The sequence below is a fragment of the Oncorhynchus tshawytscha genome, linkage group LG33, assembly GCF_018296145.1.
Source record: "Oncorhynchus tshawytscha isolate Ot180627B linkage group LG33, Otsh_v2.0, whole genome shotgun sequence".
Taxonomy (NCBI): Eukaryota; Metazoa; Chordata; class Actinopteri; order Salmoniformes; family Salmonidae; genus Oncorhynchus; species Oncorhynchus tshawytscha.
Genome location: NC_056461.1, coordinates 2188604 through 2216540, shown reverse-complemented (window position 1 = coordinate 2216540; position 27937 = coordinate 2188604). Strand labels below are relative to the sequence as shown.

Below are 27937 nucleotides of genomic sequence, written 5' to 3'. Positions count from 1 at the left end.
AGTCAGTTAAGAACAGATTATTTTCAATGACGGCCTAGGAACAGTGGGTTAACTGCCTGTTCAGGGGCAGAACAAAAGATTTGTACCTTGTCAGCACCAGGGTTTGAACTTGCAACCTTCTGGTTCCTAGTCCAACACTCTAACCACTAGGCTACCCTGTGTGTTATTTATTTCCTGTGAAAAATGCACAAAAATAAAAATCTAAAGACCCCACACAATAAGTCAAACACTGTATTAACACCATTAACAAATATTTACAACATAAACATTTAGTTCATTTTCACTTTGCTAAATCTTAAATCAGTCCAAACCACTTAAAATGTGAATTCTGACTTTCTAATGAACTTTCCAATTAACTTCACCTTCACATGGTGCAAAACATTAAGGGAATCATTTTAAATGAAAAGGTTATACAGAAGTACCAACTTCATCTGTACAAATTCATCCATTGATACATTGATCTCTGTCTTAAACAATGTGGTGGCTGTGGTTTAAGGCAGTGGCAGCCTGAGCAGAAACATCAATAAATAGTTCCAAATCAGCATGAATTAAAGGCATGTCAGACAAATCAAGGCGTGGCTTACAGACCTGGTCAACTAAGACAGCACAGTTATAGGGCTCACCATCATCGTCAGATGATAAAAGTGGCAGGGTTGAGAACTCTACAGCGCTTCAGTGTGACATGAGACATTGTTAACAGCACATTGTGGTAATGGAGCAGCCTTGCTGGGGTGAGGTGAGCAGTATGTGCCTGTGAAATGAGAGCATGAACTTAAAAGGCCAACACTGCCTCTGTAGCAGCTGTTTTCAGCTCTGATGCAACACACCAACACTCACCATACAAGTCTCTTAGAGTAGTATGCAACAGGCCGCTCATTCCCACTGTGAATGACATAATACCACTTTTAATTTATTCTTTTTTTTCAAACACCAATAGATGAAATAATTTAGAATTATCTGGCAAACCTAAACAAGGAGAAGCAGTCAGCACCTGTTTCAATTTGTCAAGTGCCTGCAAACCCTCAGGAGTCCCTTTTATCTTGTCCTTCATCGCCATCTTGCGGCCATCAGAGTGTTTAACAGTTCACCATTATGTGCTCATTCATTCACAATAATGTGTGTCTACACATTAATTAGTGGGGTTAATGAGATATCCGTCTTCAGCTGCCAGCCCAGTTTAGTTTCTTATTTTCCATGAATTAGGCTAACCAGCCCTCTTCCTCGCTCATCATGCAACAGTACAGCTCAAATAATTATATTTAGGTAAATGTCTACATTATTTTGTCGTGTTGCGCATTTCAGAGTAGTTTTAGATTTCTTTTAGGCGCAATTTATGTCAGTACTTCATACTTTTAGAATGTCCTTCAACCAATCTCCGCTTCATAATTTTTTCATTCATCCAGTAGTCTTCAGGCTTCAGACAAACAAACAGTATTTGGTTAGGAATGTCTTCTTTTCTTATTAAAAATGGCAAATTGATTCATGACTAAATATTGTTTTGAGGGGATCTTGGATCCAGACTGAATCATCTCCTACACATACTGCAGTATAACTTTTATAATAAATTCTCCAATCCAGTCCTCACAGGGTCTAGTTATACAACCGGTACACACAGTTTTTGTCATCTGCCCACAGGTTCTATTTATACATACCGTACACACAGCTTTGGATGTTCACTTTAAATGGTCTTAACTAGTTCACACAGATTCTAGTTTTCATCCAGTACACACAGATTTGGATATTGACGTTAGATGGCCGTTCCCTTTCAAGAAATGTGTTTATGATGTCTTCACAATATATATATATAGTTGAAGTCAGAAGTGTACATACACCTTAGCCAAATCCATTTAAACTCAGTATTTCACAATTCCTGACATTTAATCCTAGTAAAAATTCCCTAAGGTCCGTTAGAATCACCACTTTATTTTAAGAATGTGAAATATAAGAATAATAGTAGAGAGAATTATTTATTTCAGTGTTTATTCCTTTCATCACATTCTCAGTTGGTCAGAAGTTTACATATACTCAGTTAGTATTTGGTAGCATTGCCTTGAAATTGTTTAACTTGGGTCAAACATTTTGGGTAGCCTTCCACAAGCTTCCCAAAATAAGTTGGGTGCATTTTGGCCCATTCCTCCTGACAGAGCTGGTGTAACTGAGTCAGGTTTGTAGGCCTCCCTGCTCGCACACGCTTTTTCAGATCTGCCCACAAATTTTCTATAGGGTTGGGGTCAGGGCTTTGTGATGGACACTTTTTGCCAATTTTCCACAACTTTGGAAGTATGCTTGGGGTCATTGTCCATTTGGAAGACCCATTTGCGACCAAGCTTTAACTTCCTGACTGATGTCTTGAGATGTTGCTTCAATATATCCACATAATTCTCTTTCCTCATGATGCCATCTATTTTGTGAAGTGCACCAGTCCCTCCTGCAGCAAAGCACCCCCACAACATGATGCTGCCACCCCCGTGCTTCACAGTTGGGATGGTGTTCTTTGGCTTGCACAGCCTCCCCCTTTCTCCACCAAAAATAACAATGGTCATTATGGCCAAACAGTTCTATTTTTGTTTCATCAGACCAGACCATGTGCAGTTGCAAACCGTAGTCTGGCTTTTTTATGGCGATTGATTTGCACTTTTCGTACCAAAGTACGTTCATCTTTAGGAGAAAAAACACGTCTCCTTCCTGAGCGGTATGATGGCTGCGTGGTCCCATGGTGTTTACTATAGTTTGTACAGATGAACGTGGTACCTTCAGGCCTTTGGAAATTGCTCCCAAGGATGATCCAGACTTGTGGAGGACTGCAATTTTTTTTCTGAGGTCTTGGCCGATTTCTTTTGATTTTCCCATGATGTCAAGCAAAGAGGCACTGAGTTTGAATGTAGGCCTTGAAATACATCCACAGGTCCACCTCCAATTCACTCAAATGATGTCAAATAGCCTATCAGAAGCTTCTAAAGCCATGACATCATTTTCTGGAATTTTCCAAGCTGTTTAAAGGCAGTGTCAACTTAGTGTATGTAAACTTCTGACCCACTGGAATTGTGATACAGTGAATTATAAGTGAAATAATCTGTTTGTAAACAATTGTTGGAAAAATAACTTGTGTCATGCACAAAGTAGATGCACTAACCGACTTGCCAAAACTATAGTTTGTTTACAAGAAATTTGTGGAGTGGTTGAAAAACAAGTTTTAATGACTTCAACCGAAGTGTATATAAACTTATATATATAAACTTATATATATATCCATTGATTATTGAAGAATATAACTTATAAATACCTCATGATCTTAGTTCAACTGTCACACCCCATGAGATCCCCAAATATTAGCTTGTTTTACTCCAATGTTAGCAAAAATTCAATGTAAGCAAACACTGTGCAGCCTCATAACATGGTTTTAACAATAATTTTGATATCAAAGATGGTCAGTCCTTGCATCCGTAGCTCTGTCTATTCATCTGAGAGTGGTTACATTTCTCCAGGGCCATCCCTCAGCTTTTTACTAAAACAGAGGCTGGGTGACTGTTTTGTTATTGTTTGGATTTGCCCTTTAAACAGCTGCATATTATCAATATATCAAAGTGTGACCAACACAAAGGTAAACAATAGGCTTATAGCAAATGCAGCATATGGCATTCATTTTTCACAGTGGTGCTCAAAGCATGCCATTCCATTTGCGCAGCATTTATTTCCAACTCGAATCAATGAGCACAATCAGTCTTCCATGACAACATAATCATAAACAACAGAGTAGGGCTGGTTAATAAGTCCTTAGTTTTGGGGTTATGCTCAGGTAAAACAATTTGGCTGATCTATACTTCCATATTTCCAAGTCCTATTCTTGAAGATCAAGGGGTATAACATTTATTGGAATGACTGGAATTCTGATAGAATTTGTTTTTAATGTAAAGATATAATTTAATCGTATTATTAAATGTGGTAGAACATGATGGGTTAGAAGAAGCCTACATAACCAACCCATAAATTGCTATTTATCATCCATATATGGCCAGCTATGTAAACTTTAACAATGATTTATCTTGCAATAGATCTCGTTCAATTGGTAACATACAGTTTTGTCTCCTAATGCCTCTTAAGGGGAAATAAATATAAAAGTAACTGAATGTAATCAGATTATGTTACTGAGTTTAGGTAATCGAAAAGTTACGTTACTGATTACAATTTTGTACAAAGAACTAGTAACTAACTAATTACATTTAGAAAGCAACCTGCCCAGCCCTGTTGATATGTTTGCATTGTCTAGCTAGACTGCTAGAACGTTCCCATCTGATCTCGCCTCCTCCCGAACTGCCTTTCGTGAGTTGTATTTCCATTTTTAGAGCGGTTCGTCGACGATCTTGTCAATATAGTAGATCATCTTTGTAGAAACTCACTTCGCTTGAGAACAGGAAGTTATACTCAGTTACTTCCGATTTGTCTGCGGTTGTTGTTTTTAAAATGGCGCCGTTGGACTTAGATAAGTATGTTGAGATTGCAAGACAGTGCAAATATTTACCAGAAAACGACCTAAAGGTGAGCAAGAATTTACGTTTTATTCGTGTACTTAACCAATACCGTTATGTTAGTGTATTCGATCAGGCCAATAGCCATCTTATTGCTACATCAATATTCAGAGAAACGGAAGCAGCTAATTTAGGTAACGTCAGCTAGCAAGTAACTTTAACTTGCCTGTTTGTTAGTTGTGCACGTCACAAATGTTGGGGACAGACCTAGGGGGTAATCGAGGTAGAAGAGATGTAGTATATTCTCGCTAGTAGTTAACTAGCTAGACCTGTGATGGATATGCACCTTAGAGACTAACGTTATGTACTCCACACATTCAACTCTTACAACCACTCGTATTATAAACACACACGCAGTCAACCTTGCTGTTCAACCGTTACTACACAACTTGCACCCCTTTTTATAGTACGCGACATTCTGACGGCACTCACGGATGCGCCCGACTCTTGGTTGCAGTAAGGATGCCATCTGCGCACATTCAACATAGCCTAGATTTACTTTATGACTTCTAAGTATAATAACTTTTTGGGGTTCTCATATGCTTACAATGATTCGATTCCTGCTTGATCAGTCGATAAGATTACGTTTGGTTGTGATCTTTGCAAAGTAACTATTTTGGATGCAGCAGTTGTTAGCCAGAATGCTAACGCTCATTGACAGTCTGTAGCCGAAGATACATTTTACTGGTTGAAGTGTTTTAAAAATATAATACAGTTCATTTGCGATGATGACACAAACATTAAGCAGGACATTTATACAAGCCTTAAAATCCAATTATAATCCAAAAGTAGTTTGAAATGCACTCTTAACCAACATGTTAATGGAGGCTTTTTTTTGCTGGCATTCTGTAAGAACTTCCATGTTCTGCCACCACCTTGCGTACAGCGCCCTCTTACGGCAATGCTTGCAAACACAGAAACGTGTGACCAAGGCATTAGATTCCCACTTTATATTTCTAAAGTCATACTTATAGCACATTCATTATCTATACAGTATATCCTATTATGTATATAATACAGTGCACTCGGAATGTATTCGGACCCTTTGACCTTTTTCCACATTTTGTTACGTTACAGCTTATTCTAAAAATTATTTCCCCCCCTCATCATTCTACACACAATACCCCATTAATGACGAATCTAAAAGTTAACATTTTTGTAAATGTATTACAAATAAAATTAAAATGAATCCCATTCCCATAAGTCATTAGGCTTGGCACACCTGCATTTGTGGAATTTTTCCCATTCTTCTCTGCAGATCCTATCAAGCTCTGTCAGGTTGGATGGGGAGCGTCGCTGCACAGCTCTTTTCAGGTCTCCACAGATATTTGTTCAGGATCAAGTAGGTGCCTTTTGGCAAGCTCCAAGCAGGTTGTCATGTGCCTTTTTACCGAGGAGTGGTTTCCGTCTGGCCACTCTACCATAAAGGCCTTATTGGTGGGGTGCTGCAGAGATGGTTGTCCTTCTGGAAGGTTCTCCCATCTCCACAGAGGAGCTCTGTCAGAGTGACCATCGGGTTCTCGGTCACCTCCCTTACCAAGGCCCTTCTCCCCCGATTGCTCAGTTTGGCTCAGTTTGCTCAGGTTGATGGAGGTCACTATGTTCTTGGGGACCTCCAATGCTGCAGAAATGTTTTTTTTTACCCTTCCCCAGATCTGTGCCTTGGCATAATCCTGTCTTGGAGCTCTCTGAAAAATTCCTTTGACCTCATGGCTTGTGGGACCTTTATATAGACAGGTGTGTGCCTTTCAGAATCATGTCCAATCAATTGAATTTACCACAGGTGGACCCCAATCAAGTTGTAGAAACATCTCAAGGATGATCAATGGGTATTGTGCGTAGATTGATGAGGATTTTTATGTATTAAATCCATTTTATAATAAGGCTGTAGCGTAAGAATGTAGAAAAAGGGAAGGGCTCTGAATACTTTCCGAATGCACTGTATCAGGCTATTATGCACACTACTACCTCTTATTTTATTTTTGATTATACGCTTTTTCTATTGTTATTATTGTACTACAATGTTGAGTGAGCTAGCACACAAGCATTTTGCTACAACTTTTTATACCTGCTGTAAACTGTGTAGCTAATGTTCTGTGACATTTGACTTAAATAGCTAGCTGGCTTCATGGGGTGGAGGCCGCTTACTGACGTTCACTCTAGAGCTAGTTACAGTGCCTTGCGAAAGTATTCGGCCCCCTTGAACTTTGCGACCTTTTGCCACATTTCAGGCTTCAAACATAAAGATATAAAACTGTATTTTTTTGTGAAGAATCAACAACAAGTGGGACACAATCATGAAGTGGAACAACATTTATTGGATATTTCAAACTTTTTTAACAAATCAAAAACTGAAAAATTTAAAGTGCAAAATTATTCAGTCCCCTTACTGTTGTGTACTAGAGGGCTGCATTCCTGCGGGTCCATAGAGATCAATGCGGTCTGCATCTTTCATGCTGGGAGTGGGTTTGAAAATATTTTTGTCCTACAGATTATTTGGAAACGTTCCTCTTTCTGCTTTGTATGCGTCAGCCGACTTACTGTGTTAAAAGCACATATTTTCCTCATTATTCCCCCACAGAATTCACAGCTTCAACTTCAGTAGCCTACCTCTCCTAGTTGGGCGTGAATGCGCCTAGTGTGTGTGGTCTCATTGAAATAGAGCAAGCTGCTTGCATGGGCGGAGAATTATGTGTCAGTTAACTTGAGTAGGAATTTCTTAAATATGATTAGACTGTAGTTTATTAGTGTCTGTAAATAGACTAAGTGCAATAATAAATTATGTAATCATTATTGAAAAGGTACAACGCGCACATAGGTTAGGCTACTGTGGTGAGTGAGCATTGCGCCTTTTCAATTTCAATAAGTATTGATAAGTTTTTGTCTCTGCCTGCAAATCATCCTCATAAAAGGTAGTCTATATCGTATAGGCCTATGCAGAACGTAGCACGTGTTGCTGTCATCGTTCTTGCTGCTTTAAGTTCAGTAGTCATACCTATGAGATCAGGTGTGCGTGTGGTCTCTATTAAATAGAGTAGGCTATAGCCTAGGCATGGGCGGAGAAGCATGGGGCAGTTATCTTTCCAATGAAATGTTCTTCTGAAATAGGCCTATGTAGAGATGAAACGGTATGAACATTTCATATCACGATTATAGTGACAAATTATCACGGTATTCAGTATTATCGCGGTAATGTTGAAATGTTCAAAAAGTACTGATACACACACTGAAATAATTTCACCAAGTTTTATATTGAAAACCAACAAACAAATCAAATTAGCAGCACTATGCACTTTTTGCATAAACTAGAGGTCGACCGATTAATCGGAATGGCCGATTTAATTGGGGCCGATTTCAAGTTTTTATAACAATCGGAAATCTGTATTTTTGGCGATTTGCCAATTTTTTTTGTTATTATTTTTGAATATTTTTTTATTTTACATGTACTTTTTTTTATATACCTTTATTTAACTAGGAAAGTCAGTTAAGAACACAGTCTTATTTTCAATGACGGCCTAGGAACGGTGGGTTAACTGCCTCGTTCAAGGGCAGAACGACAGATTTTCACCTTGTCAGCTCTGGGGCAACCAATCTTGCAACATTACAGTTAACTAGTCCAACGCAATAACGACCTGCCTCTCTCGTTGCACTCCACAAGGAGGCTGCCTGTTACGCGAATGCAGTAAGCCAAGGTAAGTTGCTAGCTAGCATGAAACTTATCTTATAAAAAAAGTTAACTACACATGGTTGATGATATTATCTAGCGTGTCCAACATGAGTGCAGATTTTCACCTTGTCAGCTCTCAGGGGCAACCAATCTTGCAACATTACAGTTAACTAGTCCAACGCAATAACGACCTGCCTCTCTCGTTGCACTCCACAAGGAGGCTGCCTGTTACGCGAATGCAGTAAGCCAAGGTAAGTTGCTAGCTAGCATGAAACTTATCTTATAAAAAAACAAAAAATAAATAAAAATAAAATAAAAAAACAATCAATCAATCAATCATAATCACTAGTTAACTACACATGGTTGATGATATTATCTAGCGTGTCCAACATGAGTGCAGTTTATTTTAAGGGGGGGGGGGGTTCATTCACAATTCTTCTAAAAGAACCATTGATTAAAAAAAGTTGGTGTGGATTATTCCGAAATGTCTATCTGCAGCCTTGGGAGTATGTAACTTTCTTTAGTTGTGTGGTTGTGCGAGTCAGTGTGTGCGAGCGCATGTGAGCATCTCCCTTGATATCCTGTGAAATGTGCGGTGGAGATTTGAAGCAATGTTGAAGCAATATAATCTGACTGAGCATACAAGTATCTGACTGAGCGGTGGTAGGCAGAAGCAGGCGCTTAAACATTCATTCAAACAGCACTTCCGTGCGTTTTGCCAGCAGCTCTTCATTGTGCGTCAAGCATTGCGCTGTTTATGACTTCAAGCCTATCAACTCCCGAGATGAGGCTTGTGTAACCAAAGTGAAATGGCTAGCTAGTTAGCACATGCTAATAGCGTTTTAAACATCAATCGCTCTGAGCCTTCTAGTAGTTGTTCCCCTTGCTCTGCGTGGGTAATGCTGCTTTGATGGTGGCTGCTGTCGTTATGTGGCTGGTTCGAGCCCAGGGAGGAACGAGGAGAGGGACAGAAGCTATACTGTTACACTGGCAATACTAAAGTGCCTATAAGAACATCCAATAGTCAAAGGTTATTGAAATACAAATGGTATAGAGGGAAATAGTCCTATAATTCCTATAATAACTACAACCTAAAACTTCTTACCTGGGAATATTGAAGACTCATGTTAAAAGGAACCACCAGCTTTCAAGGCCTCGTGGACGCAGCTGTCAGCGTCAAGGCCTCGTGGACGCAGCCTCAGGCTCATCAAAAAGCTAATTTTGAAGCGGGGGTCAATGAAACAAGCCATGTGCATGACTCTCTTTGCCTTCTCTGTGTATCTGTTGTTAAGGTCTTCTCTCATTACCCTTTTCATCTCCTTGGTTGGCTCCGTATTCTTTTCCACAAGAACATCACAGGTGATGTGGTCCAGGACAGGCTTGTGTCGAAGGCAAGTGCATCTGTAAACTTGCTCAGAGGTTCAAGGAGCTGGCACAGTTGCTCCATGACACTTATGTCAGCGTCCTTGGGCATCAGATGCCATGTTCCTCTTTCTCCAGCCAGTGTCGCACAAACTGTCTGCTGGTGGCTGAGGAAACGCTCAAGCATCTTGTGTGTAGCTCCCCATCGGGTCACCACATCATGGATCAGAGCCTTCTGTGGCATGTTGAGGGCAGCTAGCTTTTCTCTCAGTTCTCGCCTTCCCCCTCCAGCTCCGTGAGAATCCTTGGACCAGTTGACGGCAGGCCTTGACTGCTGTGTCAACTCTGAATTTTCAGAGCCTTTGAGATGGTCAGGTTCAAATGATGGCCAAAGCCACAGATCTGGGAACTCTTCAAAAGCCCTGATCATGTTTGTTGCGTTGTCTGTGGTTATGCAGACCAGGTCTTTCTTGTTGATCCCCAAATCTTCCAGCATAATCTCCAAAAACTCTCTGTTGTGAAAGGAGTGATCTTCTGGGAAGAACTGTGTTTCCAGGCAGTTTGATTCCAGTTGCCAGTCTGGGGTGAGGTAATGGATAGTGAAGCTGATGTAGGGTTGACCACCCCTGCTTTCACTGGTCCAGAGGTCAGTGGTTGCAGCAAACCATGTGCCTTTGAGCCAAACTTTTTCCAACATTAGCTTTAACCTGGTTGTACAGACTTTGGATTTCAGTCTTCGAAAATAATCTGTGATGTCGCTTCGTCGGGAGGCACGGCAACCTTCATCAGCCTCAGAAAGCCAGGCCACTCAACAATATGAAATGGCATCATGTCCTTTGCAATGTAATATGAAAGGGCTGCAGTGAGGTCTTGAGCATGTTTTAAATGCTTCCTGGAGTGTCTTTCACAACTGTAGATGAGGAGGGACCAGTAGCATCAAATCAAATCAAAGTTTATTTGTCACATGCTCTGAATACAACAGGTGTACAGTGAAATGCTTGCTTACTTACTTACTTACTTACTTACTAACCCTAACCAATAGTGCAAAAAAGGTGTTAGGTGAACAATCGGTAAGTAAAGAAATAAAACAACAGTAAAAAGACGGGCTACTGTAGCGAGGCTATAAAAGTAGTGAGGCTACAAACATACAGACAGACAGACACCGGTTAGTCAGGCTGATTGAGGTAGTATGTAGATATGGTTAAAGTGACTATGCATATGTGACAAACGGAGAGTAGCAGAGGTGTAAAAGAGGGGTTGGGGGGGTCACATAATGCAAATTGTCCGGGTAACCATTTGATTACCTGTTCAGGAGTCTTATGGCTTGGGGGTTAAAAACTGTTGACACCTTTTTGTCCTAGACTTGGCACTCCGGTACCGCTTGCCATGCGGTAGCAGAGAGAACAGTCTATGACTGGGGTGGCTGGGGTCTCTGACAATTTTTAGGGCCTTCCTCTGACACCGCCTGGTGTAGAGGTCCTGGATGGCAGGCAGCTTAGCCCCAGTGATGTACTGGGCCGTACGCACTACCCTCTAGTGCCTTGCGGTCAGAGGCCGAGCAATTGCCGTACCAGGCAGTGATGCAACCGGTCAGGATGCTCTCGATGTTGCAGCTGTATAACCTTTTTGAGGATCTCAGGACCCATGCCAGATCTTTATATTTTCTTGGGGGGGAAATAGGCTTTGTCGTGCCCTCTTCAAGACTGTCTTGGTGTGTTTGGACAATTCTAGTTTGTTGGTGATGTGGACACCAAGGAACTTGAAGCTCTCAACCTGCTCCACTACAGCCCCGTCGATGAGAATGGCAGCGTGCTCGGTCCTCCTTTTCCTGTAGTCCACAATCATCTCCTTAGTCTTGGTTACGTTGAGGGATAGGTTGTTATTCTGGCACCACCCGGCCAGGTCTCTGATCTCCTCGCTATAGGCTGTCTCGTCATTGTCGGTGATCAGTCATACCACTGTTGTGTCGTCTGCTAACTGAATGATGGTATTGGAGTCATGCCTGGCCATGCAGTTGTGGGTGAACAGGGAGTACAGGAGGGGACTGAGCACTCACCCCTGTGGAGCTCCAGTGTTGAGGATCAGCGTGGCAGACGTGTTGCTACCTACCCTCACTGCCTGGGGGTGGCCCGTCAAGGAAGTCCAGTTGCAGAGGGAGGTGTTTAGTCCCAGGATCCTTAGCTTAGTGATGAGCTTTGAGGGTACTATGGTGTTGAACGCTGGGCTGTAGTCAATAAATAGCATGTTCCTTTTGTCCTGGTGGGAAAGGGCAGTGTGGAGTTTCTTAGAGATTGCATCATCCGTGGCTCTGTTTGGGCGGTATGCAAATTGGAGTGGGTCTAGGGTTTCTGGGATAATGGTGTTGGGAGCCATAAACATTACAATTGGTCCTTTTTTTCCAATTTAATTACGTCCATATATACCCAAAATATCCATTTATAAAGCGCGTTTGATCCTGAAAAAAACAGCTTACAAAAACACGTCACTACAAAACATTTCAAAAGTTGCCTTTAAACTTTGCCAAAATATTTCAAACTACTTTTGTAATACAACTTTAAGTATTTTTTAAACGTTAATAATTGATCAAATTGTAGACGGGGCAATCTGTATTCAATACAGCAAGTAAACAAACCATGCTCCTTTTTACATCTTGCGCAACTCTCAATAGTGTAACGTTGTTCCAGGATGTGCTTCTTCTTCGTTGCAGAAATGAATAACCTCAACCAAATTCCAAAGACTGGTGACATCCAGTGGAAGTGGTAGAAACTGAAAAAATGGTTCCTATCAAATATCCCTTGGCAAAAACAACGGAGGGAGCAGTCAAAGGCAAAAAAAAAAGAATCTGAACAGTTAGTCCTCAGGGTTTTGCCTGCTACATAAGTTCTGTTATACTCAGACATGATTCAACCAGTTTTAGAAACTTCAGAGTGTTTTCTATCCACATCTACTAATAATATGCATATCTTATATTCCTGGCATGAGTAGCAGGAAGTTGAAATTGGGCATGCTATTTATCCAAAAGTGAAAATGCTGCCCCCATATACCTTAAAAGGTTAAGAAGTTAACTACATATGGTTGATAATATTACTAGTTTATCTAGCGTGTCCTGCGTTGCATATAATTGATGCAGTGCCTTGCGTTCTGTGCATCAGAGTCAGGGTATATGCAGCAGTTTGGGCTGCCTGGCTCGTTGTGAGCTAATTTGCCAGAATTTTATGTAATTATGACATAACATTGAAGGTTGTGCAATGTAACAGCAATATTTAAACTTATGGATGCCACCCGTTAGATAAAATCCGGAACGGTTCCGTATTTCACTGAATGAATAAACATTTTGTTTTTCGAAATGATCGTTTCTGGATTTGGCCATTATTAATGACCTACGGCTTGTATTTCTGTGTGTTATTATAATATAATTAAGCCTATGATTTGATAGAGCAGTCTGACTGAGCGATGGTAGGCAGCAGCAGGCTCGTAAGCATTCATTCAAATAGCACTTTACTGCGTTTGCCAGCAGCTCTTCGCAATGCTTCAAGCAGTACCTATTAGACCATCCAATAGTCAATGGTATATGAAATACAAATGGGATAGAGAGAAATAGTCCTATAATAACTACAACCTAAAACTTTTTACCTGGGAATATTGAAGACCCATGTTAAAAGGAACCACCAGCTTTCATATGTTCTCATGTTCTGAGCAAGGAACTTAAACGTTAGCTTTTTTACATGGCACATATTGCACTTTTACTTTCGCATGATTTAATTGAGACAATTGATTTTATTGATGTATTATATTAAGATAAATAAGTGTTCATTCAGTATTGTTGTAATTGTCATTTTTACAAAAAAATGTGTGTGTGTGTGTATATAAATTGTTCGATTAATCGGTATTGGCGTTGAAAAATCATAATCAGTTCGAACCAATTTGGACGCAGGTTGCCATCTTTCTGGTTGGATATAATGTTAACTTTCACTGCTATGCGGATGACACACAGCTGTACATTTCAATGAAACATGGTGAAGCCCCAAAATTGCCCTCGCTAGAAGCATGTGTTTCAGACATAAGAAAGTGGATGGCTGCAAACGTTCTACTTTTAAACTCGGACAAAACAGAGATGCTTGTTCTAGGTCCCAAGAAACAAAGAGATCTTCTGTTGAATCTGTCAATTAATCTTAATGGTTGTACAGTCGTCTCAAATAAAACTGTGAAGGACCTCGGCATTACTCTGGACCCTGATCTCTCTTTTGAAGAACATATCAAGACCGTTTCAAGGACAGCTTTTTTCCATCTCAAATCAAATTTTATTTGTCACATACACATGGTTAGCAGATGTTAGTGCGAGTGTAGCAAAATGCTTGTGCTTCTAGTTCCGACAATGCAGTAATAACCAACAAGTAATCTAGCTAACAATTCCAAAACACAAGTGTAAGGGGATAAAGAATATGTACATAAAGATATATGAATGAGTGATGGTACAGAGCGGCATAGGCAAGATACAGTAGATGGTATTGAGTGCAGTATATACATATGAGATGAGTATGTAAACAAAGTGGCATAGTTAAAGTGGCTAGTGATACATGTATTACATAAGGATGCAGTAGATGATATAGAGTACAGTATATACGTATACATATGAGATGGATAATGTAGGGTATGTAAACATATTAGGTAGCATTGTTTAAAGTGGCTAGTGATATATTTTACATCATTTCCCATCAATTCCCATTATTAAAGTGGCTGGAGTTGAGTCAGTGTCAGTGTCAGTGTGTTGGCAGCAGCCACTCAATGTTAGTGGTGGCTGTTTAACAGTCTGATGGCCTTGAGATAGAAGCTGTTTTTCAGTCTCTCGGTCCCAGCTTTGATGCACCTGTACTGACCTCGCCTTCTGGATGATAGCGGGGTGAACAGGCAGTGGCTCGGGTGGTTGTTGTCCTTGATGATCTTTATGGCCTTCCTGTGACATCGGGTGGTTTAGGTGTCCTGGAGGGCAGGTAGTTTGCCCCCGGTGATGCGTTGTGCAGACCTCACTACCCTCTGGAGAGCCTTGCGGTTGTGGGCGGAGCAGTTGCCGTACCAGGCGGTGATACAGCCCGACAGGATGCTCTCGATTGTGCATCTGCAGAAGTTTGAGTGCTTTTGGTGACAAGCCAAATTTCTTCAGCCTCCTGAGGTTGAAGAGGCGCTGCTGCGCCTTCTTCACGATGCTGTCTGTGTGGGTGGACCAATTCAGTTTGTCTGTGATGTGTACGCCGAGGAACTTAACTTACTACCCTCTCCACTACTGTTCCATCGATGTGGATGGGGGGGTGTTCCCTCTGCTGTTTCCTGAAGTCCACAATCATCTCCTTAGTTTTGTTGACGTTGAGTGTGAGGTTATTTTCCTGACACCACACTCCGAGGGCCCTCACCTCCTCCCTGTAGGCCATCTCGTCGTTGTTGCGTAACATTGCAAAAATCGGAAACTTTCTGTCCAAAAATGATGCAGAAAAATGTATCCATGCTTTTGTTACTTCTAGGTTAGACTACTGCAATGCTCTACTTTCCGGCTACCCGGATAAAGCACTAAATAAACTTCAGTTAGTGCTAAATACGGCTGCTAGAATCCTGACTAGAACCAAAAAATTTGATCATATTACTCCAGTGCTAGCCTCCCTACACTGGCTTCCTGTCAAAGCAAGGTCTGATTTCAATGTTTTACTGCTAACCTAGAAAGCATTACATGGGTTTGCTCCTACCTATCTCTCTGATTTGGTCCTGCCGTACATACCTACACGTACGCTACGGTCACAAGACGCAGGCCTCTTAATTGTCCCTAGAATTTCTAAACAAACAGCTGGAGGCAGGGCTTTCTCCTATAGAGCTCCATTTTTATGGAACGGTCTGCCTACCCATGTCAGAGACGCAAACTCGGTCTCAACCTTTAAGTCTTTACTGAAGACTCATCTCTTCAGTGGGTCATATGATTGAGTGTAGTCTGGCCCAGGAGTGGGAAGGTGAACGGAAAGGCTCTGGAGCAACGAACCGCCCTTGCTGTCTCTGCCTGGCCGGTTCCCCTCTTTCCACTGGGATTCTCTGCCTCTAACCCTATTACAGGGGCTGAGTCACTGGCTTACTGGGGCTCTCTCATACCGTCCCTGGGAGGGGTGCGTCACCTGAGTGGGTTGAGTCACTGATGTGATCATCCTGTCTGGGTTGGCACCCCCCCCCCTTGGGTTGTGCTGTGGCGGAGATCTTTGTGGGCTATACTCAGCCTTGTCTCAGGATGGTAAGTTGGTGGTTGAAGATATCCCTCTAGTGGTGTGGGGGCTGTGCTTTGGCAAAGTGGGTGGGGTTATATCCTTCCTGTTTGGCCCTGTCCGGGGGTGTCCTCAGATGGGGCCACAGTGTCTCCTGACCCCTCCTGTCTCAGCCTCCAGTATTTATGCTGCAGTAGTTTGTGTCGGGGGCTAGGGTCAGTTTGTTATATCTGGAGTACTTCTCCTGTCCTATTCGGTGTCCTGTGTGAATTTAAGTGTGCTCTCTCTAATTCTCTTTCTCTCTTTCTTTCTCTCTCTCGGAGGACCTGAGCCCTAGGACCATGCCTCAGGACTACCTGACATGATGACTCCTTGCTGTCCCCAGTCCACCTGGCCGTGCTGCTGCTCCAGTTTCAACTGTTCTGCCTTATTATTATTATTATTGGACCATGCTGGTCATTTATTAACATTTGAACATCTTGGCCATGTTCTGTTATAATCTCCACCCGGCACAGCCAGAAGAGGACTGGCCACCCGACATAGGCTGGTTCCTCTCTGGGTTTCTTCCTAGGTTTTGGCCTTTCTAGGGAGTTTTTCCTAGCCACCGTGCTTCTACACCTGCATTGCTTGCTGTTTGGGGTTTTAGGCTGGGTTTCTGTACAGCACTTTGAGATATCAGCTGATGTACGAAGGGCTATATAAATAAATTTGATTTGATATGTTAATTCTTAAACCATTTTAAACAGTTTGTTCAAAAAGGCGGTTTGTGAGGTTGAAACGCTCTCTGACCCCAGTGAAGGGGTTGGTGACTACTTAATTGTACAAGGTTATAGAAACCATTTCCTCTTGAGTTTCTAAAATCACATCCCTCTATTAACAAAAACACAAATTTTTCATATTCCATACACAACGCATGGACTCTTCACACATACAGTGGGGCAAAAAAGTATTTAGTCAGCCACCAATTGTGCAAGTTCTCCCACTTAAAAAGATGAGGCCTGTAATTTTCATCATAGGTACTCAACTATGACAGACAAAATGAGAAAAGAAAATCACAATGTAGGATTTTTAATGAATTTATTTGCAAATTATGGTGGAAAATAAGTATTTGGTCAATAACAAAAGTGTATCTCAATACTTGAGGCTGTTTTGGGGCTGTTGCTGGGCAACAGACTTTCAACTCCCTCCAAAGATTTTCTATGGGGTTGAGATCTGGAGACTGGCTAGGCCACTCCAGGACCTTGAAATACGAAGCCACTCCTTCGTAGCCCGGGCGGTGTGTTTGGGATCGTTGTCATGCTGAAAGACCCAGCCACGTTTCATCTTCAATGCCCTTGCTGATGGAAGGAGGTTTTCACTCAAAATCTCATGATACATGGCCCCATTCATTCTTTCCTTTACACGGATCAGTCGTCCGGGTCCCTTTGCAGAAAAACAGTCCCAAAGCATGATGTTTCCACCCCCATGCGTCACAGTAGGTATGGTGTTCTTTGGATGCAACTCAGCATTTTTTGTCCTCCAAACAAACTTAAGCAGGGGGACACGTCTGGCACTGCAGGATTTGAGTCCCTGGCGGCGTAGTGTGTTACTGATGGTAGGCTTTGTTACTTTGGTACCAGCTCTCTGCAGGTCATTCACTAGGTCCCCCCGTGTGGTTCTGGGATTTTTGCTCACCGTTCTTGTGATCATTTCGACCCCACGGGGTGAGATCGAGGGAGATTATCAGTGGTCTTGTATGTCTTCCAATTCCTAATAATTGCTCCCACAGTTGATTTCTTCAAACCAAGCTGCTTACCTATTGCAGATTGTCTTCCCAGCCTGGTGCAGGTCTACAATTTTGTTTCTGGTGTCCTTTGACAGCTCTTTGGTCTTGGCCATAGTGGAGTTTGGAGTGTGACTGTTTGAGGTTGTGGACAGGTGTCTTTTATACTGATGACAAGTTCAAACAGGTGCCATTAATACAGGTAACGAGTGGAGGACAGAGGAGCCTCTTAAAGAAGAAGTTACAGGTCTGTGAGAGCCAGAAATCTTGCTTGTTTGTAGGTGACTAAATACTTATTTTCCACCATAATTTGCAAATAAATTCATTAAAAATCCTACAATGTGATTTTCTGGGGAGAATAAAATTCTTAATTTTTTTCTGTCATAGTTGAAGTGTACCTATGATGAAAATTACAGGCCTCATCTTTTTAAGTGGGAGAACTTGCACAATTGGTGGCTGACTAAATATTTTTTTGCCCCACTGTATGGTGTGTATACTTTTCAAGTTACAGAAGTTATAACATTTTTAATGACAAAATAACAGCCGAAATTACATTCTTTAGATAGCCTTAGAACATGGGAATGTTCTGTTCCAGTATTCGTCGTTGCAAAGCTGATCTAATCTATTTGGATCCTTACAGGCCAGTCATGATACAGTACATCAACTTGCGAAAGCCAGCCAAGTTAATTTACTTCTGAAACGGAACAAAACAAAGGCTACAAAACATTTCCATACAAACAGCTGTTAGTAGTACTATCAATCATAGCCAATACACACTAGTTTTGTTTTTTTCCTGTGAAGTTAAACAGCAGTTCACCTTGCCAGCAACATCAGTCAACTAAAGAGTAGCCAGTTTCTGCTCTGCTTGCTTTTACAACTCAGCGAAGGAGCGCAATACACATACACGCATACATACATGCATGCATACACACTGAACTATCCTCAACTCTCCCGTACTGGTTTAGCCAGCGTTCACACAGTTCAGCATTCACACAGTCTGTCAGCCCTTTCTGTGGTGTCCCTGCTGTCCTAAATCCAGCCGGCTGAACACTCTGATGTGCCTGCATGGTCCTAAAGCACACCATTGCTGCTATGTGTATCACATTGCAATGATAAAACTGGGGGTGGACAAAAATGCAATTTCAGATTGTGGGGGGTGCATGACCCCTGTCCCCAATGAAAGTTGTGCCTCTGATCAAAAATATTTCACAGCTGTTTCACTGGTACAATGAATCTCTACACACTATACTAGCTTATTTTGTCACACACACTAAAATTAGGCTAACTATTAGTTTTAGTAACCAGGAAATGGCGGAGTGATTTCTGCATTCTGCAATTTTAATTTGAAGTTCCTGTTCTTTTTCAGACTTCTCACAAAAACAAGCTGTGAGATGTCAACGGCGCCCTGACGGGCTGATTACACCGCTTGTGTTTGGTGCGCGAGCATTGCAAAACAAATTCCGAAACCTATATTATTCAATTATTGCACCCGCACTGCTTGCGCATGCCAACAAGCGTCTGCGTTGCCAAGGGCTAAAATAGAAGTCAGTTCTATTTCTGACGCAGATTGCAGTGCAAGTCCTGCCTCTCCCATCTCCTCATTGGTTTATAGAAGCAGGTACCCATGTGCCATCTCGTCATTGGTTATACCCACGTGGGTGACTGAAAGACGAACGAGGTCGCTGGCGGTAATGCACCTAATTTATGAAAGTTGCCAGTCGCAATTTAAAGTCAAGAGAAGAAAAGGTCTGGAAGGAGAAGAGATGACTAGAAACTATTCGGTTGACCGTTTCATATGTGAATTAATTGGTGGTGTAGAGGACCTTGTGCATTTCAGGTACAATTACAACTCAATGTTGATATCCCAGGACAAATTAGCTAGCAAGTGCAAGCTAGCTAAATTGCCATAAATGTTTAATGCTTTTCGACCTGTCCCCGAATTAATATAATTGGTTCAGAGTTTGTTTTGATATTTTAACCTGCGTGTCGTGACCGCGTTTGGTGTGGGGGGACAAAATACATTTATCCACGATGGCGCATGCGCGCAGCCAGTTTGGGTTCCGTGTGAGCGTGTACTGCAAGCTTTTTATTTTTCAAAGCCCTTTACATTTAATTCTGCTCATGTCATGCTAATGTAGCTATTTGTGACCCGCGGAAACAACTTAGAAGACGAGACGACCACAAAATGCGAAATCCTCAAAAGTTTCGCAAAAGAAAGCTGCACTGCTCTGACAACAGAGCTCAATGTTTATTATCTGATGTTTTAGGCTACGAAATCTGACTTTTGGGCTATAACGATATATTAAAGACCCCACTGAATGGTTCAGAACATGAACAATCATATTTGTCTTGGTAATGTGTATATTAGGAAACAAGTAAGTAAAAGAGTCATCACCAAAATGCGTTTTCACCCACTAGGCAGAGGGGGACACACTCTACAACCCTCAAACTCAACTCTGGACCTCGAAGCCAGTTCCACTGTGTTTTTTTATTGTTCCCCTCTAATCAGGGACTGATTTTAGACCAGGTAGAACAGGAAACCAGCAGGCTTCGGGCCTCGTGGCGTAAGAGTTAAATACCGTTGCCCTGCAACATTATTTCAATTTTGATACCTCTAACGTTAACAAATTCAAATATGGTTGTGTCAAAATATCAGTAGGCCCAACATGCAAGTGTTATTTGGCAGCCTGATTAATTTTGTCATGTGTCTCACCCCTTACAGAGATTATGTGACTACGTATGTGATTTGCTGCTCGAGGAATCAAATGTTCAACCAGTATCCACTCCCGTCACTGTTTGTGGAGACATTCATGGCCAGGTATTATCTCATTTTCTTTTTGATACCTTTCCCAAATGCCTTTGTTCTCTTACTATGCGCATTTTAAACATCTCCATTTTTATGGTAGTATGATCCACTTGCTGTGAATGTGAAATTGTCTTTCTGATCCCTGTCTCCAGTTTTATGACCTATGTGAACTCTTCAGAACTGGCGGACAAGTTCCAGACACAAACTACATTTTTATGGTAAGAAGTTGTATTCCATTATTTTTTTAACTGTTCTGTAGGATAATATTGAGTATGGTAAGAAATCAAATGTTATTTGTCACGTACACATGGTTAGCAGATGTTAATGCGAGTGTAGCGAAATGCTTGTGCTTCTAGTTTACCTATGCAAAGTCACTTTGCCCCCACCTACATGTACAGATCATCTCAACTAGCCTGTACCCCTGCACACTGACCCGGTACCGGTGCCCCCAGTATATAGCCTCGTTATTGTTACTTTTTATTTGAGTCTACTTGGTAAATATTTTCTTCTTCTTGAACTGCACTGTTGGTTAAGGGCTTTTCAGTATGCATTTCATGGTGAAGTCAACAGTTGTTGTAGTCATATCATGTGGCAAATAAAGTTTGATATGAGAAATGTAAGATATGTAAACATTATAAATAAAATACAGTATATACATGTGATATGAATAATGTAAGATATGTAAACATTATTAAAGTGGCATTGTATGAAGTGACTAGTGATCCATTTATTAAAGTGGCCAGTGATTGGGTCTCAATGTAGGCAGCAGCCTCTGAGTTAGAGATTGCTGTTTAGAAACTGGATGACTTGAGATTGATCTGAACCCTGGTCAGTGACGGTCTCTGTTTCCTCAGGGAGACTTTGTGGACAGGGGATACTACAGCTTGGAGACGTTCACGTACCTGCTAGCCTTAAAAGCCAAGTGGCCGGACCGCATCACGCTTCTACGAGGAAATCATGAAAGCAGGCAGATCACACAGGTGTACGGCTTTTACGGTGAGCAACATGCCTAAATGCTGGGGGCACATCAACTCTAACAACACATAAGACCATATGTATACTTCTAGGGTCTCGTGCCCTAGTTATTGTGACTGCTAACTTACTGGTTCTAACTAAATGAACAAACAAATAAGTAATTTATAAGTTGACTTTCTTGGCTTATTCCTTTAAGCCCCTAGTGGCATGAAGGGCCTCGAGTGCATCTCCAGCAGACTCTGTTCGGAGGGGTTTTCTTGACCTCATTCCAGGTGGTTCCTGCCTTCTTTGTCTCCTCCTCATTTGGCCCGCATGCCCAGTGTCGCCCTAGATCATGTGAACAGTGACGTCAGGGTTTTGTTGTGCATCCCCCCACACTTCTGCAGCATCATGACATCAACTGTTCCTGAGGCCTCAGTGCCCTTTGAGGGAGGAAAAATCCTCCGGTCTCCAGAAGCAGGCAATCTGAGTGGTTCCTATGTCGAAGATCCAGGACGGCTGGTACTGCCGGTATTTCCTGGTTCCGAAAACGGACTGGACTTTGCGCCCTATTTTAGACCTATTTTAGACCTACGTGCCCTCAACAAGCACCTCGGTCTACAAACTAAGAATGCTCACGAGCTGCTGGCTAATTACAGCTGATTGGCTGGTGGAAGCGGAGTCGAGGGGGCAACACACATCCATGCTACTGTTCCGTATTCAGTCTCAAAGCTGTCTGACTCCATCTCAGCGCATTCCTTTTCTGGATCTCGAGCAAGACTCACTCACGTATCACGCTTTTCTAACCACGCGGAGGGTATTTGGTTCCCGGCTCTGCTTAGCCCAGGGGTTCCTCATGTTTTTGGCCCACGACCCCATTTTCATATCTGAAAATTCTATTGCGGCCCCACCTATGTGAAAACAATTATGTAATTAACAGCCAATGTTAACTTTTTTATTTGGCGCTATGGCAGTCAATTGGAATGCATTCTAACAGTATTTCTGATTGTCTTCACCATCACATACTTTTTAATGTTTGGCAGTCAATTGCAAATTAGTCTGAAATAAAGTCTCTTATATCACCACCACTAATGAGATGGGTGTGCTTTGATGCATGTCGTGTCAGAGCTTCTCAAAGTCAGTGGGCATGGTCGACTGTGGGCATGGTCGACTGTGGGCATGGTCGACGGTGGGCATGGTCGACGGTGGGCATGGTCGACGGTGGGCATGGTCGACGGTGGGCATGGTCGACGGTGGGCATGGTCGACGGTGGGCATGGTCGACGGTGGGCATGGTCGACGGTGGGCATGGTCGACGGTGGGCATGGTCGACGGTGGGCATGGTCGACGGTGGGCATGGTCGACGGTGGGCATGGTCGACGGTGGGCATGGTCGACGGTGGGCATGGTCGACGGTGGGCATGGTCGACGGTGGGCATGGTCGACGGTGGGCATGGTCGACGGTGGGCACCTCATCTCTGCTATCACAGCCAACCTGGACCGATATTTGGTTTTAATGCAGACGAGAGTACTGACTCCAGCTTTGGATTGGGAAGGAGGTCCAACCCAAACTGCTCTTCCAAGCGTTGGAGATGAGCAGTCATCACTCGTGTGGGACACTTACTGATGCTTTTTTCCATTCATTTATTTTCTTTCACATCCATTGTGAATGACAACAGTTCCTCTCTCAATGTGAAAAATCTTTCCAACTCTCCCCCTCGATAACCACCAAGTGTCTGTGTGAAATTGAATATTGTCATGCTCTGAACCTATATCTCCACATAGTTATGCGAACAGGTGTGCACGAAGTGGCTGTGATTTGATGTAGTTCACTATTGAAGTTAACTGCTGCTGTATACTGTATCTCTGAGTTCTGTGCTCTGCTCATTTGCCACCAGTTGCTCTTGGTGTATCATACAATGCATCCATATGGTAGAGGGAGACTCATTCATAACTAGAGTGCAGAGGTCTGGCTGCTGTCCTGGGATAGATGGAGCCCCATCTGTGCAAAAGCCCAACATTCGATCCCATATGGAATCTGTTTTATGTCTATATACAGTGCATTCGGAAACGATTCAGACCCCTTCCTTCCACAACTTATTACGTTACAGCCTTATTCTAAAACGTGGGTGTGATTTATGAACCACTGAAACACCTGTTTAGCCCCGCACCACTTGTTCCTGTGCTTGGTGAAGAGTGGTGTTAAATTGAAGGAATGAATCCGAGCCTCATGCTTATCACCTGTGGAAGGTTGGGCTTCCAGCGAGGCGTGGATTTCGTGGCCTTGGCAAGTGTGATTTTTAGACCCTTCAACCGAAGTCGCGAGATTGCGACTCCTCTTAGTATGTTGTACCTAATTTCCCTCCTTCAAGGAACAGTAATTATAGTTAGAACATTACGTTTTGGATATCTCTGCAGAGGTTCTGTTTCAGCTACCTCCTTTCCTCTATAAGAATCCAGGTTGCATCTGAGAGCCACTCTTTCTGATTGTTTTCCTTACAGCCCATGGACGTACAGCCCAACTTTCTGACCAGGTGTTGTTAACATGGTCCACTGCTCGTCTAGTGTGTTTTTCCTCAGTGAAGTGTGAGATGGTGCTGAATCTGTTCTGCAGCGTGACCGCTTATGTCTCCTACATCGGTTGTGTTCTGAGGCTCTGGGTATTGAACTTGTGATGTGGTTTTTTACTTGGCATCTTTTTAAGGCTCTCAGCTTGGTTTTGAGGGTTCCCACGACCAGGTGGTGGTCGGAGGCAATGTCAGTGCCTCCTAACCCTGAAGTCAAATAAGCTCCTTCTTAATTTGCCCTCTGGTGATATTATCGAGTCCCAGGTTGCTTTATGGATTCTCTTGTGGGAAAGATGCGCTCTCCTACAACTAGGTTGTTTTTTGGCACAGATGTGAACAGCTCTCCCCCACAAGGGGACCATTTTGTCTGACCAAGGCCATGAACGGCCATTATGGTGTCTTTACCTGTGTTGTCTGAACCTATCTTGAGTGTTGCATCATAAACTGCTTGTAGATTCTCGTAATAGAGTTGTTTTGATTCCTCCACTGCATTGTTTATAGGTGTGTAGCATTGGACAATGGTGACTTTCCTGGCTTTGTAGTAAACCTTGCTGTGAGGGTCCTTGTTGAAACTGCCTCCCATTATGTGTGGTCTTCATTCTCGTGTCCTGAATAGGCAATCACTTCACGCTTTTCCTGCTTAGTACATTGTACAGACATTCCAGGTCCCAAGTTGGATTGAGGTCTTGGTTGTAAAGAAGATTTTTTCACAGGCTGGTTTCCCCGAATGCTTTCACCAGTCTACTTCATTAGTCCCCTCGGGAAGGTGCGGGCTCCATTTTTGTTCATTTGCATTATTAGGTTTCTTTAACAGCATTTTGTTTTAACCAACAGGGTTATTAGCCCTGCGCACAACCCCCAACCTGAAAAACCAATTTATAGGTTACTACTGTGTAATTATACATTTTTTCCATTATCTGTGAATGTTGTACCATAAAAAGAAGCACTACCAGAATTATGTGTGAAGTGTAATATATGTATATATTTTTGCAGATGAGTGCCAAACGAAATACGGAAATGCAAACGCCTGGCGATACTGCACTAAAGTGTTTGACATGCTAACAGTAGCTGCTGTAAGTCCAGCCATTGATTTAAATTATTTTTAAAAAATGGGTGCTTTGGTTCTGTTACATTTTCCCACACTTATGAGTCTATAACTAATAGGAGTTTCTGACCACAGTTGATAGACGAGCAGGTCCTTTGTGTGCATGGTGGCCTTTCACCTGACATCAAGACCCTGGACCAGATCCGCACAATCGAGCGCAACCAAGAGATTCCCCACAAGGGGGCCTTCTGTGACCTGGTGTGGTCGGACCCAGAGGATGTGGACACCTGGGCCATCAGTCCGCGAGGTGCAGGCTGGCTCTTTGGCGCCAAGGTCACTAATGAGGTAAATTCATCAAATTGTTCGCCTGCGGAGAGTGGTAACTACCAAAGGGGATTATGATAAATGCAGGCCTAGACGGGCTTCCAGACTAACTGTTTTGGTTGCATTTATTGTCTCGCCTCCTGTCAATCACAAGGCGTCATTGCCTATGCAGAGAGTAAGTGACACGGTCATTCTAACTATTAACACCTTCAGTGCTTGAATTGTAAACTGAGGGGGGTGACTGTCCTGGGGTTTATGCCCTAGCACAACACCGCCGATTCAAATAATCAAAGGTTAAAGATGGGTTGGTTATTTGAATCCGCTCTAGTGATAGGGCAAAGCAACGTGCACCCAGGGTGGGCACCAGGACCGTGTTTGGGAAACTCTGATCTAGGGGGGTTCAGGGGGCAATTTTTGATCGCACATGTGGGAAAAGTTCATCTGTAGCCTTGATGGAGGTCCAAGTGGAACTGACTCTTTGGGGGCGCACCTCACCTATGTTGAATACCGAGTTACATCCATGATCCTTCTTTCCCAATTTCAGTTTGTTCACATCAACAATCTGAAGCTGATCTGCCGTGCACACCAGCTGGTCCATGAGGGCTACAAGTTCATGTTCGATGAGAAGCTGGTGACTGTGTGGTCTGCGCCCAACTACTGTTACCGCTGTGGAAACATTGCCTCCATCATGGTCTTCAAGGACGTGAACACACGGGAGCCCAAGCTGTTCCGTGCCGTGCCCGACTCTGAGCGGGTCATCCCTCCCCGAACAACAACACCTTACTTCCTCTAATGACAAGAGCCATTTTGTTCAGTTCCAAAATAACCCCCAGCCTCTTCCCCTTGCCCCTATCCCTTTTGGTGTTTGCAGTCTTAAGGGAGGGGATTGGTGTAACTAAGAAATATTACAATGGCTTCACCATGGTCTGGTCCACGACCATAGCTCTTGTCCCTTCAATGTTTACAGATCTGAGGGAATGAGATGGGTGTTTTCAATATGATAGAAGCTCCCCTATACCTCATTAGAAAGCTAGGTGGAGCGGTCACTAGTTTGTTTACTTTACGCCTGTCTGATCCTTTCAGATCTACAAACACCAAAGTGATAGATGCTTCATTCAGTCAATTCATTCACATCAGCAGTTGTCGAAAAGTGCTTTAACAGATATCCAGCCTAAACCCCCAAAAAGCAAGCAATGCAGATCGTGATGCACAGTGGCTAGGAAAAACTCCAGAAAGGCAGGAACCTAGGAAGAAACCTAGAGAGGAACCAGGCTCTGAGGGGTGGCCTGTCCTCTTCTGGCTGTACCAGGTGGATATTATAAGAGTACATGTCCATTTTGGCCAGATTGTTCTTCAAGATGTTTAAACAGTCATAGATGATCAGCACAGGGTCAAAAAATAGTCAGTGGTTATAGAAGGTGCAACAGGTCAGCACCTCGAGTACATGTCAGTTGGCGGAACAGCAGATACTTCTGGGCTGAATCTTCTAATGGGTTTAGGGCCGCTATCTATATATTTTGTTATACTTATCTGGTTCCTTGTTATCTGCAAAGAGGTTTAGGTTTTGGGACTGGGCTATTGTCCCCACTGTCAACTACCCCCCACCCACCCCCAGCTTCTCCCAAGGGGACTTGCATCTCTCTGTTTGTCTCCATTTTTGTCTTGAAATATACATTCTCAGAACTTCCGCTTCCCTTGAAAGTATTTGATGTTGCCTAATGTGTTTTTATTTGCATTTTCTTTTTACAGATAACATTGCTGCATTGTATGAATTGAGTCAAAAGTCCTGTTGGACCCTCATTTCAATTGAAGCCCCATCTTCATACATTACTACGTGCCAATGCACCTGCTTTAATTTATACTCCCTCAAATTCCATTCGATGGTAGTAAATGGGACATGCATTTCCAATCAAATTGAATTGTATGAATGCTCAATGTTCTGCAGCTTTGTGCACATTTAAGTCATTCATCTGCTCTGCTTCTTTTATAGGGTTATCATATGATGTCTCGGAGTGAATTCCTTTGATTGCACTGTGTCACAGAATTCCATGTTAACTATTGAATGGAGTTTCAGTGGTGTGTTTTGAGTGTTATTGTTCCAACTGGGTCGATATTGCAATTATGCTAAAAGCATGTCACCTGATAATATGGTCTTTCTCAGATGTAACCTATAGAAAACTTATTTCCACCAAAGACAGCAATTTAAGTATCTCGTTGTTGATTTTTAAACCAGATCACAGTCGATGGGGCCTGAGTGGGTGATGATGCTTTTGTACATTCAAATAATTGTATTGATTATTGTTCCTATTTTTTTCTGCTCTGATTTGTTGTATTTTATTATTGTAGACTGCAACCCATATACCAATTGAAAATAAAAGGCCTTTACTAACTTAAGTACCTGTTTGTATTTTGTTGAAAAAGATCTGAGAAATCTCTTCTAATGGTGGTTGATGCATTGGTGTTAGAAGTGGGGTGGCGCAACTCCCTGCAAGGGTGTAAACGCTAAACTTGTCTTGGCTTGAAGTCAGGGTTTGAACCCTGCAGTGGTTGCACTGATTTCCATTTTGGTTGCATAATTTAGGGATTCACATCAAACTTTCTAATTTGGCGCACTGAAACTAGAGCCCATAAGTAACTTTGTCAAAAAGAATGGCACTGATTGTGGTGTGGTTGTGGTGGTGCTGTTATAA

At 42.5% G+C, this 27937-nt stretch overlaps 1 protein-coding gene across 1 annotated transcript; it reads left to right on the top strand.

Annotated features, from left to right (window-relative positions):
• The first annotated feature begins 4396 nt into the window (after positions 1-4396).
• On the top strand, positions 4397-27641 carry LOC112234562 (serine/threonine-protein phosphatase 6 catalytic subunit). The gene is made up of 7 exons (XM_024402740.2): positions 4397-4536; positions 20276-20371; positions 20512-20577; positions 21214-21355; positions 24872-24951; positions 25059-25268; positions 25792-27641. The coding sequence occupies exons 1-7, from the start codon at positions 4462-4464 to the stop codon at positions 26038-26040; spliced, it is 918 nt and encodes a 305-aa protein (XP_024258508.1). The 5' UTR covers positions 4397-4461; the 3' UTR covers positions 26041-27641.
• Positions 27642-27937: the final 296 nt, after the last annotated feature.